At 39.1% G+C, this 22342-nt stretch overlaps 1 protein-coding gene across 1 annotated transcript; it reads right to left on the bottom strand.

The window, feature by feature from the left end:
* Positions 1-15273: 15273 nt before the first annotated feature.
* On the bottom strand, positions 15274-21790 carry SMIM20 (small integral membrane protein 20). The gene is made up of 3 exons (XM_007426856.4): positions 21633-21790; positions 19927-19983; positions 15274-15978 (listed from the first exon to the last, which is right to left on the bottom strand). The coding sequence occupies exons 1-3, from the start codon at positions 21739-21741 to the stop codon at positions 15941-15943; spliced, it is 204 nt and encodes a 67-aa protein (XP_007426918.1). The 5' UTR covers positions 21742-21790; the 3' UTR covers positions 15274-15940.
* Positions 21791-22342: the final 552 nt, after the last annotated feature.

The following is a 22342-nucleotide window of genomic DNA, read 5'->3' as shown; positions in this document are numbered from 1 at the left end:
TAAGAGTGTGGTGGCTGTTTAAAGACCAAAAGATTCTGGTATAAGCTTTTGTGGGAGATGATTAATTTACTCTGCCACAATAAACTGTGGTCTAAAGCCAACTTCATCCCAGATTTTGGTCCATAAAAATTTACACCATAATAAATGTGTATTTTAACAATAGGACCCCGCCAAACTCTCCTCCAACTAACTTTAATTCCCTTTTCAGAAGCATGTAATTATTTTTTTTTTTAATTAAATGTGAAACAAGGATACTATAAAACTAGGTTGCAGCTTCTGGCACCATCTGTATTTCCAAAGGTATTTCTGGTTTTGCCTTCGGCTCCAAAGGCAGTCTTAGACAATAGCAGCGGTTTTGTTACTTGACAATGTGCCCACTTGTTTGGGGAAAAAGAAAGAAAAAAAAGATAAAGCTAAGCGATAGACTTGAAGAAGAGGCCAGGGAAAAATCTCATGATATAGTATTTTCTGATTGGTAACATCTACCAGGGGTGGGCCTTTTGGCTATATCCGTTATCATCACCTGGATCCTGGTCTCAAGCCACTGTTTTCCCCACCCCACATATCCAATACCGATGTGCTGCGTAGGCTCCCTGTTCTCCCCTTTTGTGTATTGTGTTCCACAATAGCATTTGGAGGAACATAAGGGGATGGCTAGGGACTGGCTGTAGCAGGTTCGTGGTTGACCATTTTGAGTGTAAGTTATGATGCAGAGGTGACCCTGAACTTCATTGTCATATATTGATTGGCTCCCGGTCTCCCACTGCCAGCACGGTCTTTGACCTGTGGTCACCGGCGTTGATTTCCAAAGTGTGACGCCATTTTTACTTCATTTGTATATTTTATGGCAGTGTGCTTCCCCCGCTCTGAGTGTGGACAGTGTTGCGATGGTGTATCTCCATCTAATATAATAAGATCATAGGACCTGAAATAAGTTTAAACCTAAAAGAGCAGCATACCCCCCCTTTTTTTAACAAAAGTATATTATTATTTTACAAAATAAGCACTAAAACATCGATATGCTTCTGTTCCCTAATTGTGCCGTATCGGAATTCCTTATGAGCATTAAGGGCATAATATCAAAATTCCTTAGGGGCATAACGTCAATTGAACCTAATTTTATACAGTGGGATATTATCCACAAGAAGTAAATGGCAGAAGGCCTAATTTTAAACCTCTGGCAGTCTTTATGATCACTGACCTTTCTTTCCTACTTAATCAGAGAAAGGGTTCCACGTGGAGGAAGAAAATAAGCAAGAACGTTGGCTTAATGTCATTCTACGGCGTTACAGTTGTTCTCTTTCCAGTTCAAAAATGAATGCTAGAACGGCGCCTGCCATCCAAAGCAACAGCGTTCATTATAGAGATGCACAAGCAGTGAGAAAGAGGAAAATGTCATACGTAGATCTTTTCCAGTGGATACCAGAAGGGGTGGTTTTACTTCTGCAGTTCCTTTTCTTCTTGTCTCTTCACCTTCCGACAAGGGAAGGGAGGTCTTCAAATAATGGTATAAGCCCGGGCCCATTATAGTGACAGGACTGTAATTAACTTTTTATGTGAAGTAAGTACATATTCAGTCTTTCAACAAAGAGCAGTGGAAATAACAGTGCCAGCTTTTTCACCACAATTCTTTGAAAGTCCCCATCACACAAACCCAGACAGTATGGGATATATTACAGAGCTTTACAAAGGAATAATTTCTTGTTTATGTTAAGCTTCACAGAGCTGCCAGCTGGCTGATTTTTATTTGAAAAGAATAACTGGCATTTCGTTCTGACTTTGCAGTCTCTAAAAATGCAATGTTTCCAATCGATCCTATGTTTCTAGGATCCCCCAGTGTGATGGATTCTATATCATCCTAATCAGCTAAGGAGGCCGCAGCATTTCTTTTCAACTCCTCTGTTAATAATTATCCAGTACGTGGCAAGTAAAGAGGACAACTGAAATTCCTCTTCTTCCAGCTCTATTAGTGATGCCAGGCATCTTTGCCCAAATAGTCAATAACAACTGCTCCCATTTTTTTGTTCAGATGATAATGGGACATTTGTGCAATTACCAGGATCACCTTTTATAAATCGCACCAATTTCATCTGAAACATACAGGCCAATGTTGTGTTAGTCATGTCATCCCCAAAGGGACCAGAGGATATTGAAAGACAGATGTTTGGATGTTCTGAGGTAGACAACTGAGACCTTCTATATGTTTTGATCTGAATCCCTTATAACTTTTCTAGGATTGGGGAGAGTCGAAGTCTAAAACATCTGGAGAAACCGTGTTACTTATCACTACCCTCAGCTCTGGATGTCAGTTCCTGATTGCTCTACAGATGTTGCTTTCAGTAACCCCCCCCACCCTTTTCTCAGTTTTGATCAATCCATAATTCTTTATTGGGAATGATAGGTGTTGAAGTCTGAAAGATCTGGAGCCACCAGGTTGTACCCCTATTGCATTCAAAATAAGTGAGATGGAAGTTCAGAACTCCTAATTTATCTAATTTAGCCAGCGCAGTTTGGTGTCAGACTAGATCCAGGTGATTGCTTCATTTGCTGAAAAATTCCTTAGTTTAATCAATCTTTGTAGGTAGCTGCAAGGGTGAAGTCTCCTGCTATGTTTTCTTGAACTGCTTGGAGGAAGGGTGAACTATAAATTTAGCAAATCTACAGATTTCCTAGCTTTATATGGGATTTTCCCTGTTGATTTTCCAAAAAAGCGCCTCCCTATTAGTCATGAAGCATGAACGTGGGCCAAGCTGGAGAGAAAGGAAAAAACCAACTCATAAAAAAGGCAATCCTTTCCTGTAATTTATAGCACTCGAAGTTGCCTGAGGAAAAATAGAGATGGAAATGGTTTCCATATGGCTAAATGCCCCCAGTTAGAAGGTCTGTACATGGCCATTTCAATCTGCAATTGTATGAGAATCTGCTAAGGACTTTCACAATTTGATTCCACCGATTTATTCCGTTGTTGTGTACCTTTTAGAATGTTTGGTAATTACTGAGCTTCTAGAGGTTTGCTAGGGGGGAAAAAGCAAGAAATATTTTAGATCATGGAAGGAAAATCTCATGGAAAAAAGCTAGAAAATATAAACACTTATGCATATGTATGTACTGAAAGGAAGACAGTTGTATCCAACTGGAAATATGCATTTTCCCCACAAACTGGCATTTTGAGAGAGAGATGTCCTTCCCTGTGCAGTAGAATCTTAACTGTTCTCGAAGAAACAAGTATTTCTGAATGTTCTCCACTTGACAGATGTGAACTGGTAAACAGAACATAGAGGCCAGGATGGTTGGAGGATAGATCTACTGTGCTGCTAAATGACTGGAATGTGATGAAGAAGGAGCTGACATATTTGAACCTAGAAGAGTTCAGTTTGTCCAAAGAAGACAGAAAGCACAATTTCAGGAAGAGAACTGAATCGTTGTGGGACTGAGAGAGGAAAGCAGACTCAGCTGAGTGCTACATGCAAGCAAAAGTAAAACGGTCTACAGTCTATGGTAAAGTTTACTTCTTAGTCACTCACCCATCCGAAATCCTTCAAGGGAAACAGAACTCCTACAACATAAACCAATACGCTAAGAAAAGACTGTATTGTGTAAAGAATCTGCATAAACTGTCTGTGAAAATGAAAGCAGTTTAGAGAGAACGGAAAAAAAAATCATTCCAGTACTTAAAGATGCAAAGTTAGAAATAAAAGCCATGTGTTATTGGACTCACACCACCAAGCTATGAGAAAGCACTGAAAATTCTGTAAATAGGTTTATAAGAAAAAAAAAGGCATGTTGTGGATGGATCAGGCATAGGCTTCACAAATACTATATATAGGTAGCACTTAAGTTTTATTAACAGAAAGTCTTAATGAATAAAACTTAAGCACAACCTATATACAGTATTTGTGAAGCCTATGCCTGATCCATCTATAATGAATTCATTGATATAGATCACTTTTCAAACTTAGCAATTTTTAGATGTGTGGACTTCAACTCCCAGAATTCCCCAGCCAGCATGGGAGTCCACACTTCTTAAAGTTGCCAAGTTTGAGAAATGCTAATACAGACTGCCAATATTTACGAGGGACTGCCATCTTTAATCCATGGGAAAGACCAAGGAAACTACACATCAATACCTGGAAATATTCTACAGGAGGTCATAAAGATATCAGTCTGTAAGGATTTTGAAAATACCACAGTCATCACCAGCAGTCGGGATGGATTTGTCAAGAACTAATCCTGCTGGACCAATCTTATCTCAGTTTTTTGATTGGGTAGTTTCCTCAGTAGATTGTAGGGATGCTGTAAACTTAATATATCTTGACTCAGCAAAGCATTTGATAAAGGACTAAGAAAGGCACATAGCGGCTAAAAAATTACATTCAAAAATTTCTCATAAATGATTCAGATTGAAGAGAGGCTTCGAGCGTGGTCTCACAACAGTCAGTTCTGACTTTTCTGCTTTCAACATGTTCATCAATTACTTGGATAAAGACATGGAGGAAATACTTACAAAATTTGCAAGTGATACAGAACTAGGCATAGCTAATATTCCAGAACACAAAGTTAACATTCAATTCAAAATTCCCTTGACAGGATAGAGAAATGGGGGGAAATAGTAGAATGAAATGTAATAGGAAAAAAGGCAAAATTCTTCACTTAGAAAACTGAATCAAACACATAAAAATAGGATAGGGTGATAGTATTTTGGGACAGCATCTTGGAGTGGTAGATGGTTGCCAGCTAAATACAAAACAACAGTCTTGAGTGGCAGCAAAAAAGAAGAAAAAAAGGCAAACAGAGTTTTAGACCTGATCCAGTGAAGTACAGTTTCCAAATCATGGGAAGCAATAGAGCCACTTCATACTTCATTGGTCAGTCCCCACTACAAGTCCTGTTCTAGGCACTGCATTTTAAGAAAGATTCAGACAAACTGGAGCAGGTTCAGAGGAGTATGAGGTATTTTTCAAGAATCTGAAAAGAAGTTACCTGGAAGGTCCAGACCTGTACTCTGTTGTGGCACAGAGAAGATATGGAATAAAAAGATTTAAGTGATAGGAAGATGGCTTCCCAAAATAATCTTCCAAGGAGTAAGAGAAATTTAACAGTGGAATTCTTATCTAGCAGACTGTCCTTCACTGGATGTGCTCAAACAGGCAACATAACATCTGGTTGAATTTGTGCACTGAGATGACCTAACTAGCACCTTCCAACTGTATGAGTCTATGAAAGAGAACCTTCTCCAAAATTCAGTACTATGAAATATAAACTGTTGTTGAATAAAAATCTGGATCCAAATTTTCCACAGCTGGAATGGACATTTGAATCATATGCTTTAATTTCCAGTATTTTAATTTGGAATATAACTTGGTAATGAAAAATACCATCCATGGACTTTATAGTTAGACATACTCCAAATGGTGTTAATTCATAGTATCACGTAGAGTTCTAGTCAGTAATAAATAGGAAGCAGTCTGCAAATAATTTACAAACAGCTTTATTAGAGGAAACCTGAAAATAATTTTACAAGTGTTACATATAATTTTAATTCATAAAATGGTTTTCACCCTTTTTGCCAAGATGGCTCACCAACCATTAAACTGATTATTCCCTTTCCTTGTTGTTAGTTGTCCTAACTTCTGGAGATCTTACCTGAAATGTTTTCAAGGGTCAAGAAATACAGACCTACCTCCTAATCCATTAATGAATCTTCTCCAAGTTGATGCCCTCCAACTATGTGAAGAGTAATTTCCTAATATTCTCAGCTACCATGAGAATGCTGAGAAATCTATTCCCAACATAGTTGGAAATCACCAAGTTGTGAATATTAACATTCATCTGAATTTTGTACATAAAGGCACACATCTACCTGGTGTACTATATCTCGGTGCCACATAATTGATGCTTCTTCTGAGACAAATTATTCTAATTTTGCTATGTAAACTGTTGATTGTTCCCACTTCACTAACCGGTCTTGAGAACAGAATCCACCTCCCCACCCGAGGTTAGAAAAACCAGTTTAGGTTTGTACACAGACCTACACATGGCTACTAGCATTTAATGTTAGCTATTAATATGCTTTTAGTCATGGACTGATACTTACTTACTTACACTTACTGTTTACTATTGTTTTACATTCTCTTTTGGACAAAATGCATCTGCATTAACAGAAATAGAGATGAAAAGAAGTGTTACACTAAACTTCCTATGCTGGGTGTGACATTCAAACTCAGAAATAGCAACTCTAACTTTTTTCTCACAATATAACCCCACTCATCCCTGCTCCCAGTCAGTGGACCCAACAACACACTGTTAAGAATATCTGATCCTGTGTTGTACCAGCTGTTTTTATAGTCCTTACAGCCACATTCACTGACCTGGCTCCTTCCAAGTAAGTTTTTTTTTTATTAGGCATTCATGTTGCTTCGTTCAGAGGAATTATGGGGTCTAGAGGACAATGTCCCCCGTTTGAAACCATCACCATCAATGCCAGAACTATATTGTCTGCATTATTCTTCCCAACCCAGACGAATGTTGGAAAGAGATTATGATACAAACAAGGTGTGGCAGGAGAGGCCATCAAAAGAAGGACTGAATTTGAAAATGGACCAAGTCGAGCTGGGGGTTGTGGAGAAAAAAACCCTGAAAAATTCCCCTAATGTTATGGGAGAGGTAATTGGACAGTGTCTTAGCTACTGCTGATAAAGGGACTGGGAAGAATTCCAGAGGTCACATTCTATTTACTTTATCTAACATGTTTTTAACTACAAAAAGTATATTGAGGAGAGGAAGATGAAGTAGGTGTGACAGGTAGCATAGGGGCTATCCATGTGGAAGCAGCCCAGCTTCTAACTGCAATTTTGGGGTTATTTGGACATGGTATCCCAGCATTCCCCATGCTGGCTGGGGAATTCTGGGAGTTGACGTCCACACAGCTTAAAGTGGCTAAGATTGAGAAACAGTGTTATAGAATAATAAACAATAACTGTACAATCTTATACATATTGACAATGTTCAGTTAGGAATATGGAGGCCCAGGTTCAAACTCTACTCTGTGTGGTATTACCTGCAAAAGCATTTCTTCCTAGGCAGATCACAAAGCATAAAACAGTTTTCATGTAACCAAAATCAGATTGTTATTAAAAAAAAAAAAATCAGCAAATGAGAAGGGCTAATGAAAACCTGCAGCTTTCAAAATCCAGGATTTTAAACTGGAGAGTAGAAGTTTTTCATCTGGAATCAATATGTACCAAAAGTGACACCAGGCAAACCTTGTACAGACAGCTTTTCAGAACTGGGATGTTAAAAGGAGTAAAAAGATATTTTTTTTTCCCCCTGGTAGCCACTAACTCATTTCATTTGGCCATGGAAAAAGGAGAACGAGGCGTTTGAAAGAGGAACTTGTGGGTAGGGTGGCAGTCCCACCCTATTAATAGCTTTAAAGATTCTGCAATTCATTCAAAAGTGTTCACAATGCCAAGGGGATTCAGCACAATAAATCTGATTGTAATCCATTTTGACAGTTGACTAAGGTTTACCAGGAATCCGATGGTGTCCAAAGCCCATGGATCGTACACTTATTGAAGTATTTTTCCATTGATAAATGTAGACCCAAGACTTGTTAATGGTTCTTTCTTTGCAACTGTTAAGACATATACCCTTCACCTTGAATGAATGACTAGGACTATCCAGTTCATGACCTTGGCAAGATCCTTTATACCAAAATCAATGTTACTGAATTGCCACAAGGGCAGTTTCAGATCTATCATTAGGTTTCCATTGAGGAGCTCATGCATGTCTATCTTCAGCCTTCTCTCGATATGTTGGTGTACACTCTGTCATAATCCATGACCACACCCCTAATCCTAGCTCTCATCATCCCTTACTTTGACTTAATTACTTTCACTTGAATACCTGTGTACAATGAGAATTGCACGTGAATTACAGAACATAACTAATGCATTCAAAACACTCCACTATCTCTGATTCTCACACATCTTTAGGAACAGCAAGGCTGGCTGGTGCTTTTTCTTAATCAACACTGTATAGCAGGCTGGCTGGGAGAATGCTGGGAGTTGAAGTCCACACATCTTAAAGTTGCCGAGGTTAAGAAACACTGCTAACAGCTTTCATATCAACAAGCCTGCTACAGTTTTACACATAGATGCTCTGTCCCAGATACCATATTATTCTGGGACAATGTGGAGAAAATAGGGGTGTTACCTAGTTAGGTAATGAAATGTCTGCAAGCAAACAACCAAGCTCAGAGAGCACCAAGGACTCCACAGCTCAACCCTGAGCTACAGATATCCTCTTCTACTGGAATATAGGAAATACATCAAAAATGCTCTGGCTTGTTTTTTTTGAAATATGAATTACTTGATCAATCAGTCTTTCCAAGTGGAGAGTTAGTGTATTTAGGTATTAATTCAGTTATCTCAACAGATTTGTGATGTTTCTTTGAAGACCTAAAAGCTTTTCAATGACTGGAAATGCTGGTGGCAATTTTTAATAGTGTTATGCAAAGCAATAATATGGCTTGTGACACTGTTGGCAAATCTCATTCTACTTCCTTTTGCCACTATAGCATATTTGCAATTGGAACAGAAAGGGTATAAATGAGATATCCCATCTGCGTGAACATACAGTAACAGGAAAGACTGTGATGGTGACAACTGGCTTAAGGTTGGACATTTCCAGACAGGGTGAGGAAAACTTGGGCTTTTCCGCTTGTAAGCCTCCAGGATCTCCATTTTTTTCTAAGTCAAAAAACAAAATAAAATCCTCTATTGATGGAAAGGCAGAACCTCTTGTAGAGCGTGAAGATGAGGCCATCTGAAACACCATTCTCTACCTCCTTGATGGGGAGCCAGGAGGAAAAAAGTGCTTGGCAGCCAGCAAAGAAGATAAAAATCTGAACTTTGACACTTTTGCCATTTCACATGAATGCTAATAAATGATCTATGTGGAATTTTTCATCATTTTAGAGATTTCTCAGAAGAGTAAGAACATTTTAAAGCCTTTTATGCCCTAATATAGATTGCTGGACAGGTAGATAGGTAGACATCTACCTAGATTTTTCACTTCTCACTGATATTGAGAAGATTCACTTTCTCTTTATTTAAGTCAGTTAAAGTTAGACTAGATAGTAATGCATCAGAACCATGATTCCAGTGCTACACATTGGTTCAGAGGCTAAAAGAACACTTAACCAAAAACCCAATTATGTGCAGCCTAAGTCTTAATCTATCATTCAGCTGTTACCTACTTCTGTGCCAGCTTATTCAGAAAGAAATGCCACGGAGTTCAAGAGTGCAGCCCTATGTAAGTGTGCAAATTGAAGGAGATCTCAAGTCAAATTTCACTTCTGGGGTTTCATGGACGTTTCAAGTATTTTTCTGGTAACAATAGGGAAGTGGTTTGCTGTTGCCTTCTTCCAGTGTATTTCTTCCAACTCTTTGGTGTAGCCACAACCCTGGAATCTCCTGTGGTTTCCCATCCAAGATCTAACTGGGTCTGACCTTGCTTAGCTTTGGAGTGCAGACAAAGTTGGCCAGATTATGCCACCTCCTGAAGGCACTGGTGCAAACTCCTTATAAACAATGCCAACTACATACTCAGAGGACAAACAGTGACAATACATTTCATTCATATGAGCAACCCTCAATTGCTCCTATGTTCACAATCCTGAATCAGATGCTAGATATACAACAGTTTTGGAATATGTTGTGTTATATTTACTCAGAATAAAGGATCAGGGACTGCATATTGCGAAGAACATCAGGGAGAACTTAAGGATGGCAAAGCAATTAATGAAAACAATTTGTGACAATTGCACAATACAGCTTTTCCTTTCTTTTCTTTCTGATCCTCTGAAGTTTTACAATAATTGCAGGCAACCGAGAATGGCTGCTTTGAAAAATAACCTGGCTCAGAAGTAGCATTCTTTCAGTTCCTTCTGAAAGTTTATAAAAATACCCTGGATAGGAAAATACAAGTCAGCAGCCAAGTCTTTCTGCATTTGGCTAAGCCAGAAGCCCCAAAATATACAAAACGTGCAGGCTGCTTTGGAAAGGACCACAACGCTCCGAACTGAATCATCCAAAAGCAAATAAAAGTAGACCTAAGCAAATAAACCTGGCTGTGCATGGAAATGAATCCAGCCCATCAGTGTGGCTGCTATGTGCTTCTGTTAGCTTTAACGAAAAGAGAGCGGCAATTTGATTTTACAGCTTACAACAAGAAGGGACCAGGTCAGGATTATAACCCATATCAGTATTTTAGGTGGTGGGTTCTCATGCTGGCATCTCTGTTTTGTAATACAGATAGCACAATGCAAATCTGAAGAGCCTGGGGAAGGACACTTATGCATGTTTAAGAAAGGTAATAAACTACTATCGTCCTTGTAACCTTTTGGATATTAATAATAAATAGCATGAAACATCTATTACAGAAACTGTGGAACTGGGCAGAAATAAATGGCAGATAAGCAAGCAGGATCTCTCAGTGATCCCCCACTGATGACTATTTGATTCTTCAGCACCAAATTGCAAGATATGCTTCCAAAGATGTTTTATTGACTGATTTTAAAACTGAATCTGAATCTCCAGAAGAAAAAAATAAAAGTGGGGGGAGAGACTGGGGGGAATCCTTTAACCTTCCTTAGAATTAGCAGACAAATTATGGCTCCTATCCCCACCTAGACAGGAGCAAAACAAGGGTGCATGTAGGCCCCATTATCCATCTTTTTTCTTTTCTTTTTTACATTAAATCATTAATAGAGAAAGAAGCAGGGCAGGATTTCCACTCTTCTAACATTTCTCATAAGCATCAGTCAGTCTTATTCTAGCTGGATATTGTTGCCAACTGTTGGGGGAGAGAAATTGGTTTGAGGGCAGCCTTCTTGCACAGAGCTGCATGGATAGTGAGATGATCAATCATCAAAAGTCCTTGTTGTTGCAGAGAGACCTAAAAACCATTGCTGGTCTAGGGACAGGGTAGGAACTAACTAGATCCAAAGCTTCAAATAGCTTAGGGTGGGACAGTGTTTTTCATCATTCTGGAGCTCAAGAAGAAGATGCCAAGTATTTATCTCCCCCCCCCCCCCCCAATTAGAGGTACCCAAATATGTTTGCAGCCTTATGGCTCTTTAACAGTATAGTTTTGTTCAGTTAGCCGATGGAGGGTAGGATATGAGCTGGCATGTTTAATTTTTTTGTCAAAATTAAACCAGCTCCATCCAGATTTAGCCTTCTATGTACATTTATGTATTTAGGTTAGTTTCTATTTTGCTCTGGTTTTGATGTTTTGAACCAGTGTTTCTCAACCTCAGTAAGATGTGTGGACTTCAACTCCCAGAATTCCCCAACCAGTATGGTGGCTGGGGAATTCTGGGAGTTGAAGTCCACACGTCTTGAAGTTGCTGAGGCTGAGAAACACTGTTCTGAACTATGATAAAAATATCTGTGCACCGCAGCAGAATCAAAGGAAGGAAAATATCAGAACCTGGCTTCTGGAATTCTTTCCAACCCCTTTACCAGGCCTGGCCATAGGTGGTGTTTGTGTTTCCTTCTGCAGAGCAAGTATTGTGCTCCGTCTGTGTGCATTTTTGCTCTCCTGGGATGCATCTCTGTGTGTCACGTGATTGGGGGGGAGGAGTTAACAACTTACAAGCCATTGCCCAATTCTTTCTGAAATATATTTCTCTGCAGCCCCAACAGGTCCAAAACTGATTTTTCTTTTGCTTTTATCCCCATTGATGGACAGACAGAATCCTGACCCATCTACATAATTTATTTCCAGCCTTCCTTTGGACTGGGAAGAATAAAACGACTGAACTTTCATCAATTCCTGCTCATCCAATAGTTGTAAACATTGAGGGTAGAGGTTGTGAATCGGGGCCAATCATTCTCTTGTAGCTGTCAGTCTACTCTATGAGGTTGTGGTGGGAAAAATGGTGCTATCTATGCTACCATCTCCTGGTGGAGAAGCAGAGGATAAATGTAAGATATAAATTTGTTGAACCAACCACTAGAGCAGCCTTATTTACCCCTGATCCTAAACCATGGCTTTTTATCACAAAACTAAATGCACACTGCACTAAGTCCAAATCAAACACACTACCCTATAGCTTAGTATTTGCAAAATGGAAGGGAATAGGGTAGGCATCAGTAAGCTGGGACAACCAGTGAGGTCAGAGTCGTAGGAGGGCAAAGTAAATGAAAAATATCTCAAGCAAGATGACAATAAATCTTCCACAGATGCCGTCTTCTCATCCAGAGATTTTAACATGCCCTGGGAAGGCTGAGGAGGTGGCTAAGATTCTGAAGAACTGAGAAACTAGTATGAGATGAGCACGGTTTCACCATGATATTCACACTCACCCACTGATACAGTTAAAGGCTTTTTGCAGTATTCCAAATATTGGGGGGGGGGGGAAGAACTGTTGAATTTACCCATAGGTGCATCCCAATTTTTTGGACTGGCAAAACACACTGAACCATAACCTAACCACATGGGATAAGTTAGCACAACATGCTAAGCTAAAACATTAGCTACTTTGTGATCCAGAGTGTCAAGTAACAGCGCAAATGGGTTGTCAACTCAGCTAGAGTAATTAATTTATGTCAAGTATAAAGTTAGGCAAGTGGATCATTTTAATAAACCATTGTTTACTTAACAAGCTGTGCAAATGCAGCTATGTATAATATAATCAAACACGAGTCAATTTGTCTCAGCAACCAAAACACAAAAACTGATGACGTTGGAAATAATGGTAACGTTGTGTGGGCTGCAACCAAGAACAGGGCCAGTGCTAGGGCACGTCTTTAAATCAATTCAGGCATGCATCTCCTGGGATCCAACTACTGTGTGCAAAAGTCTTCATGCAGCCACACAAAAAAAAGTTTCCATCAGGCCATAAAAGACGGAGCGTTATCACCTACCTGCATGGCCAGGCTAACAAGCAAAACGCCGGATAAGAAAATGCCACTTTATGATAAAGGGTGGGAAAACATGTGTCCTTCAAACATGGCATGTGTTGTTTGCACTGGGTGGGGAGAAAATGTGAGTAGGAGGTTACACACACCCATGCATTTGTAAAGCAACAGCAGATATCCCTTTAGCTAGGCAGAAAGGGGAAAACCAAACAGGGCGGAGATGGAAGGAATTATTTCAATACTTAATTTATACTGAACTTGAGAGTCAGTTGTGTCCAAATCTGGACTGTTAAGTGGCATCACAACTAGCAGAGGAAGTCTAGCTTGCTGGTTTGCAGACACACAGATTACATTTCTGAATATTTGTAGCAGTTTCTTTGTTTACAGAGCTGTTGGAGCACTCTGCCATTGAGTCAGTCTAGATGATGGGTACATTTGTGCCCAAGAGGAAAATCCCTATACTTTGGCACAGCAGAAATACATTATATTTTGATACCCAACTCAAATAAAATTAATCTGAGAAAAGTCTGAGCACTCTATCTAGTGGACAAAAAAAGAATAACATTCAGTAGGAATGCCACTTTACTGCACGACCATCCTAACACTAAATTACCAGTATGAAGAGCATTCAGCTTTCTGAAAACATTAGGGGAAAAAAGCCAATTAAACTTACTTTTGGCCAGTTATATTAACTGAGGCAAATTTACTGCTTACAACCAGGATACGAAAACCCTGTACACTGTGATCAAAATATTGCTGCAGGAAGTAGGAAGAGATTCATGTATTTAAATCTGGTAATTCTGGGGAGTCCTGAAATGGATGGGCAAAGATATATACAGGTATAAACATCTGGCTACTGTTGAGGTTAAGGTTACTTAGCAAGTCAAAGCAAGGAATCCTTAACATACCTTAAACCAATGTTTCTCAACCTCAGCAACTTTAAGATGCATGGACTTCAACTCCCAGAATTCCCCAGCCAGCCAATATAAAGGATTATATTTGTATAATTTGTCTTAAAGTTGTTGAGGTTGAGAAACACTGCCTTAAACCCTGAAAGGCAAACTATTTTGTATGACCTCAAACCACTGCATACACACTCATAATCTGCTTTAGTTCCTAAAAAGCCCAGGAGCACCAGTGTCCCAATGACTTGTCACCCTGTTTTAACCCAAAAGTCATTGCTCTCTGGCACAGCCCAGGAGAGGCTGAAACCAGCTGCTTTTACTTTGCCTCTGCCTGGATAGCGGTGTAATTGATGTCAGCCTGATGGTACACAGTTCCAGGAAGAGTAGGTGGTTAATCATTGCTGGAGTACAATGGGAGAAAAAACTACAAGCCATTCTGGGATCAAAACAGACACAAACTAAGTGAGCAAGTTCATTTTCTGTTAAACAGAATAGGTAGAGGCCAAACATGTTTGTTTTATCCCTTGGACAGACAACTAGGAAATGATTCTTTCTTGACTCAGCAACTGAACACTGAAGTTTTATAAACACTCTCAAATAGCTGGGCTTGCCTCTCTCCACGGAATCATATTTCCTCTGAAACCTGATTAACGGAAGGTTACCTAAACTCTGTGTTCTTGTGACACTCAATCATACAGGGAAAAAACATCTTGCTGTTTTAATCAAGAAATGTATACAAAATGGTAAACATTTTATGTGATACCTTTTTTATCATTCATCAGCTTTCACCTTCAGCAAATCAGCATTTCCATCTCTCAAGGTCAGAGGATATAGCAAAGATACTTATACAGAGTAGATGTCTTGATTTCTATTCTTTCTCAGATGTTCAACCTTAGTACATTTTATCATTACTGGGAAAATTGGATGAATAATCTCAGACAGAAATGGCATTTGCAAACAAATTATAGCTTCTTCCATTCCTGTTTTAAAAGACTTATATAACACTGTTTAGACACAATCAATTAGTGAATCTTCCCCACAGCAATTCTAGAGAGGTAAAGCAACCTATTAAATATTATTTGAGATTTAGGAAATTTAACATGCTAAGGAAAAGAGGTTTTCCATACTTCAATACCACTTAATGTTTGAACGTTTGTAAAATGACTGCTGTACACATTTTATATGCATGTGATATTTGAAAAATGTTATCTCAATGGCTATATAGCTGCCTGGTTCTACCTGGCCAGTGTCAATGTCAGTTTGTGCAGGAAAACAAGACCACGGATGCTAGAAAGTGCCTGTCAGTATACAAGCAGTTTCTGCACTTGGGTCTCAAAGCCAGCTTAGTGAAATTTTAAATACAGAATTATTCAAAAGTTTCAAGTAAAGAAAAAAAGATTATATACATTCACAAAAAAGATTAGAAAATGAGTAACAAGTATTGCACATGTTATTTTTATTTTTAACAGAAAATGTACAAATTCATGTTCTCTTAATTCAAAAATTAATTTTAAAAAGCCTAAGCCCAAAATGGTATTGTTTTAATTAGAAACTGAATCCATTTTTCTCCTCCTAAAGAGAAAAATAAGTGAAAATCTATCCCCTTCTTGAAGCCTAAAATTACAATATGCTTCTTTTTCAGAAGTAAGCACTCTTTTCATCAGGTCCATGTTTTCATTTAAAGAGCTAAAATACTGAACACCATATCCTATTTGTAGTAGGACATTATAAAAAGGCACAATTTCTTACAATTTTAGAATCAAGTTTCTCTTTTTTTATAATAAATAATATATTTTATTATTCAGGGCATATTTTAGAGAGACATCAGTTACATAATCTGTATAGATCAAAACAATTATTCATTCTTTCAATAAAGGAAAACACAATTATTCCATTTATTTAACAGAAAACATTCTCTTTGTCATGTCTAGATCACTCAGAGAGAACATTTGAAAATTAGCAACGACTATGAGTCTATATACATGGATGCAAACCAACACAACAAACCCCTTTTTTACATTATTTCAGCTGACAGAAAGAACTTGGAGTATCATGGATGGAAAAAGGGAGAATCCACACATCTTCAAGATCTCACCCAGAGAGGTTTTATTTTCTTCCAAATGGATCAGACCACACTTTTAATCCTACAGGTAAAGACATGATTGGGATGTTTTAGAATTATCCCTTTTATATATCAGTAAGAGTGCAAGGAGATAGTTAATTCCCAGTGGTAAACATACACACAGAGAAACCCCATAACCCATATAATTTAAATAATGAAACAAGTAATCTGCCCCCTCCCCCCCAAAAAACAGTCAGATCTCTTATTTAAAATTGGACTGAGGTGAGAAGGAATGAGAAGTGATATTCCTATGTGTACATCAGAACATGTAGCTACTCTACACATAAAGGTAATCTAACACTCTTTGGTTACCCTTCCTCAATGTGGAATTTTCCTCTACTTTCAGGTGAGACTGTCCACAATTCTCCCAGCATTCCCCAGCAGCTCAGCTTCTAAACAAATCTATCAGTACAGCATGCTCTTGTGAGAGCTTTTATGGAACACAGCTGGAGCAGCAGAACTGCAGCACTTACAATCACACACTGTGTAACTCAGGCTAGATTTAACTTTCTTTTTCTTTTTAGAAATGAGCATCAAATACAGGGAGAAGGGCTGGGGACAGAACTGTCTGTGAGAGAAAATGCTGAGGGAAAAGAAAGTTGGAGGAAATGACATAACTATTCACTTAGTAATTTAAGCAGATTTTCTCAGAAAGAAATTCCGCTCTTAAATCTAACTCATTTTATTTGTTTATTTATTTTATTTCAAGATTTATAAGGCCACCCAACTCAGACAGTGTGACTCTGGTGTACAACATAATTATCCAACAACAATAAAAAAATCTAACAAACATACGCACACACACCCCCCAAAGCTAAAAGCTAAAATATAAAATGCCATTCTCCAATAAATAAACCTATCAAACTCATTCTTCAATAAATGTGTTTAGGATTGTAGTAGGAAAAAAATTAGCAACAAATAATCAGTGAGTTGGAACGCTAATGAAAGTACTGGTTTCTTAGATATTTGCTTTATAAAAGGGTGGCAGTGACAGTGGAGGAACAGATAAATTCCTACTTTTTTGTATTACTTAAAGTTGAATCCTTACAATGTTGGTTTGTAGAAAAAGTGTCTAATCAATAACAACACTGATAAGCCTTTTGAGCCGGGTATTTCACAATTAGGTGGTTAGAGTAACAAAAAACCCTTTTTTCCCCTTCTATCGCATCTCAGAAAGAGAAGGCATAAAGAATATCAGTAGATCATATTTCAGAGAAGGCACTTTGGAATAAGAGTACATACTTCTGCAAGTATCTAAATTAGTACTTTAAACAGACTCAGAATCAAATAGGTAGCCAGTAGAGTTCTTTTAAAAATGGCAAGATCCAATCCAAATATGTTGCACTCATAATTCAAGCGCCAAACAACTTACAAAGCCAGTTGATTGCTTCAAAGTGTTGTCAATCTAGTCAGGACATAACCAGAGCATAGATAACTATGACCAGGTTATCCCTGTCTAGGAATATTGACAAGCCAGTATAGTTCAGTCTACAATAACTACCCTTGGGAGTCTATGCCAAAGTTAAAAGCAAGAGAAAAAACAAATTGGAAATCCGCTTTTTAGATTAGTGCAAACCACTGTCTGTCTGGATGAATGCTAATTCTTCAAACAGGGAAACCATTCAATCAGAGCACCTCCGCTTTCTTGGAATTGTTTTACTTACTGGCCTTCATCCAATCCACTAAAAAATAGACTTCATTTTAGCAGAGCAGCTGAGTTCACCAACCATCCTCACCAACAGTTAATTTAATAAGTTTACTTAATTAACCCAAATTTTCTGGATTTGCATAGCCTCGCAAGCCATAAAACTGATCAGATAGGCTGACCTTGCACAACATACAAAGAAAAATGTGGTTGGCTGTGCAAACACAATTTCAGTAACTAAGGTTGACAAGGAAAAGAGCTGGATAACATCAGGATACTGGCAGGATTTTCCCCCATACATACCCTATGGGAAGTATAGAAAGGGAATAAGAAATAGCAAAAGAAATTAAAAGCATTGGATAAAAAAGGAAATACACCTAAATCTAGTTTTTATTAACACCGTTTGCAACTCTCTCCATACCTTTCTATGCTCACAAACCATCCTAGCTTTCCTCATAGCCACACCCCACATCATTTTGCTCTTTAAACTTCTCACTTGTTTCATTTGGCGATTCCATCAACCATGACTTTCTCAATCTTGCTCTTTCTCTCCACCTATTTACTCTTCCTTCATTTATGTTTTGCAATTCGTTCCCCACTCTTTCCATATAACCAAACCTCTGCAAACTAAAATCTCAGTAACTCTGCACTAAATACCAAAATAACTGACCTGGTAAAAAATGAACAACTTTGAGCTGATTTAGTCATACAACAAAAATCTGTTCTGCCACACTGCACTTTTCCTATTTTGGTCACTATCACCTCTTTCCCAGACATCCTTAACAAAGTAATCCTCCTCCAGCTTTTGCATTCACTCTTGCTACTTTTCTATTCTTACAGGCCAAGAACAGCAATCTTCAAATTATCAGCCACAGATGCAGCCTTCACACAAACATCAGACAACCACTAAAGCCATTCCGAAAGCAAATGAGATCCTTATTTTAATATTTCTCCAGTTACACCATGTATCACTCCAGCCTTACCAATTTCCCACGTTCTCACATTTATAAACTACCTCTTGTAATTTTTTCTTGAACACAAACCACAGTCAATTTTTACCTCATTACCCTATGCGAGCTAGGGAAAGCCAGTTTGTTGTAATGGTTTAAAGCACAAGAAATTTGGAGACTATAAGTTCAAGTCCTGCCTTGGGCGTGAAGCCAGCTGGGTGACCTTGGACCATTCCCTCTCCCTCAGCCCCAGGAAGAAGGCAAGGGCAAACCACTTCCAAAAATGTTGCCGAGAACATAGCAGGGCAGTCATCAGGGGAGTAAGCAGGAGTCAATAATTACTCAAAGGTGTGCATGTACACACACAAAGTGCAAGCTAGGATCTCTAGTGACTGCTTTGCTAGCTAACATAGCATTGCCTGCATCCTATCATCCAAGAGGTATGCAGTGTACTGACAATCACTCAGGATGTGCGTTTTCTTTGAATCCCCCTAAAACCTTTAGAAACCTTTCAGTTATTTCAAAAAGCATAAGTGATTTATGCACTAAAATCAGACCTTGATCCATGCTAAAATGTGTTTTTATAATTGATTAGCTTACTAGAGCTTATGTGTTGCTCCAATCAAAATTGATTCAAATTAACAGTTGTGACTATGGAATGTGCTCAACTATAAACTAGCTATGTTTTAGGCTAGTGGGTTGTACAAAGCTAATCATTAAGGTTCAATGTATTGTGCAAAGACAGAAAATTGGGTTGAGTAAAGAATAGTTAATTATGGGCAAATGTTTCATGAGAATACAACTAACCTGTCCCACCCAAGAGAACCTGAATTTAAATAGTTGCCACCTGTTTGAGGACTTCATCTCCAAAAGAAATATTTGCAAGGGGGTGATGGTTGTTACTATCACCATTGGAGGCCTTCTTAGAGAACAGCCACGCCAGCTGTTAAGCTGTCTGAGACAATCTCATTGAAGATAAACTATGTATTTCTGATAGTTTTTGAGAGATACCAAATTAATGGTCATATCTTGAAGGAGATCTTTTAATATGAGAATATTTGCACGTTTTTCCTCCTTTTCATACAAACAGACATAAGCTAAGGTCCAATCTGCATCTATTTTCCAATTTACATTTCTAAAACTGAACAAGAGTAAAATATATTCAGGTCACAAATAATGCATACTCTGGAACAATTTTCTAAGCAGCAGCAGCAGACATGACTCAACCAAGTAGAAATTATCAATTTAAAAATGTATCTCACATCCTCAGGCTGGCATCGAAATTAAACCCCATTGCTTATCAACTTTTGGGATACTCGTTTAAACCAAAACATAATTGAACAGACACACCTCAATTAGAAATTTAGAGATATACCTGGAGGCTGTACATCTTCTTGGACAATGCCGGCTCGATTTATTGTTTGTGTCTTTTCTAATAAATACAAAATACGTAAGTAGGTAAAATGCACACTTAACTGACTTATTGGTCAATGTCCATGAACATGTTAAAATGTGAGTGTTAAGTTTCACAGCAGCTGTTTCTTATGCTTCTGCAGACTAGATCTGCACAACATGCTAGTCTAAGATGAAACAGGGTTGGGCAATTTGTGGTTCACTGTGTTGTGGGAATTCAGCCATTGTCTTATAACATTGTGTGAACCCAACCAATGCATTAAGATATAATGTAGTTCATTTGTTTAGGGATGGTATATGATACACACACAGTAATTAATCTGGATTTAGAGTTCAGCATGTTGTACAAACCCAACCTGCCAGTCACACCTGGATACTCTAGATTCAAAGCAAAATTACATTCAGTACACCATAGAATAGCTTGAATCTAATGGAAGCCAAATGAAAAAAAAATGCTAGGTCACAATGATAAGTCACTCAGACTTGGGCTGAGTTCACAAGACATTTTTTAAAAAAAGCAGCAGCCATATCCACCAAACAGGCTAATGCAGGCGTTTCTGAATCTAACTGAGGAAACAATGAACCATTAATTATATTGGCTGGGTTCACACAGTATGAGAAAAAAAAAAAAGTAGCTAACCTGTGGCAGGATGGACTGCTTAGTACTATGCAAAGGTGCCTATCTAAGTCCATTATCAGGGTTACCCTCTGGAGAAACAGATGTAGTAGGAAACCCTATTTTTCCTTCCTTGCTGCCTAACTTTATTTATTGGTAATTAAGATACTGACTGGATTCACATAACTCAGCAAGCAAAAAATATGGCTTAGAAAGTTAAACCCAAACCAAGGGTTCTTTTTTTTTTAAAAAAATAAACCCTGTGGAAATACCACAGAAAGAACAAAGGAAAAGCTTCCTAAACTGCAGTGTTTTCAGCTACTATAGGATGGTAAAGAAACATTCACCTCTTAAAAGATTAAAAGTCAATAAAACAAAACGGTATCTGTTCCCTGCTGCCAGACCAGAACCCCAACACCACCAGAAGAGTCACAACATTTCTCCCAGTTGCCATTGCTCCACGCAGGGAATGATTTTCTTAATTTTCTGAATTTACCTATGTACAATTTTGCTTCATTCTCCCATGTTTCCTGCACTGCATCTGGGTCTTATCTCCCATCATATTTTGTCACTGGCCAGTCTAAGGTTTTACCTATACATACTTACATATACACAAACCCATGCCCCTATGTATTCCCTTAATAGTATAATACTCGATAAAAAATATTATTTCATTTTTTAAAAAATAAGAACGTGTCCCGAGGTAGCAATCTCAACTGACTTTGGAGGAGCTATGCAGAGGGAAACTGCTCTCTACCCGGGAATAATTACCGCCATTCTTGCTGCAGCTGGGTCACCCTGCCAATTAGCTGCATTTTTAAAGTAGATTTTAAATGGGGTGGGGGGGTAATTATGGGATGACTATTATTTATTATAATTGTTTATTAAATTGATATGCGGCCCACTCCCTGCAGTTAAGGCTGTGACAGCCCAGCAGGCCAGATAACCTCCCTCAAGGCCTCGACCCCCCCAGCTTCCCCCCCCCCCCGGCAAGGTCGGAGCCGACGGGGGCGCCGGTGCCCCGGGGAAGGTGGCCGCGTCCTCTCCCTTACTGTAGTCCCCCAGGTGGGTGAGGGGGTAGAAGTAGATGGGGTAGAGGGCCAGCCCCACCGCGCTGGCGAAGCCGCCGAAGACGAGGATGTAACGAGCCAAGCGCCCCATCAGAACCGTGAGGGACAAGCAGCACCGGAACAGGAAGCCTACCTCCTTCCACTTCCGGTTCCTGCGTGGGTTTCCAGCGAGACGGCGCCCGAAGCCAATGCGACCGCGCGTGCTGCGCCCAGAGCGTCCGCGACCGACCCCTAGTGGCGGCTGCCGGGAACTAGCGAGGCTGAGCTTGGGAGAGCGGCGCGTGGCGGCGCTGCAAGGGGAAACGAGAAGCGGGCTCATCCGGATTTTTGCAATCCATATTTGCTAAAGGGCAGACTCTAACCGGATCTCCAAAGGCTCCACTGGAGTGTTTGAAGGTTATTTCAGGAACAAATGCCATCCACAACACCAGACACAACTAAGGGCAAATGATGCTTGTTGGCATCTGCTTGTATCAGATAGGAGAACCTTTAAAAATTGTTTCTGGAAAGAAAAACATCCCATATTACATGCGAGAAGGGAGGTGATTGCCAAAGCGCAGACTTTTAAAAGCGAGCATGTACTGTGCGATTGTACAGTACATGCTAGCTTTTAAAATAGTCTGCGCTTTGCGTCACCCCCTTTAACATTACATGCAAGTATCTCTTCTTCCCATAACCCGTCCCTTATCCAT

Source organism: Python bivittatus, unplaced genomic scaffold (genome assembly GCF_059951505.1).
Source record: "Python bivittatus isolate LINGU-HERP-01145 unplaced genomic scaffold, Pbiv_v1 ctg000960_np1212, whole genome shotgun sequence".
Taxonomy (NCBI): Eukaryota; Metazoa; Chordata; class Lepidosauria; order Squamata; family Pythonidae; genus Python; species Python bivittatus.
The sequence above is the reverse complement of the archived record's forward strand: the minus strand, read 5'-3'. Positions and strand labels throughout refer to the sequence as shown.

What these genes read in the sequence shown, in the direction of transcription:
- SMIM20 (XM_007426856.4), bottom strand. Translation starts at nt 21,741, where the DNA reads ATGGGGCGCTTGGCTCGTTACATCCTCGTCTTCGGCGGCTTCGCCAGC. An exon ending in CACCCACCTGGGGGACTACA is followed by an intron (nt 19,984 to 21,632) that starts GTAAGGGAGAGG and finishes TGTATTTATTAG; the next exon opens with AAAAGACACAAACAATAAAT. An exon ending in AGAAGATGTACAGCCTCCAG is followed by an intron (nt 15,979 to 19,926) that starts GTATATCTCTAA and finishes CTTTACCTGTAG; the next exon opens with GATTAAAAGTGTGGTCTGAT.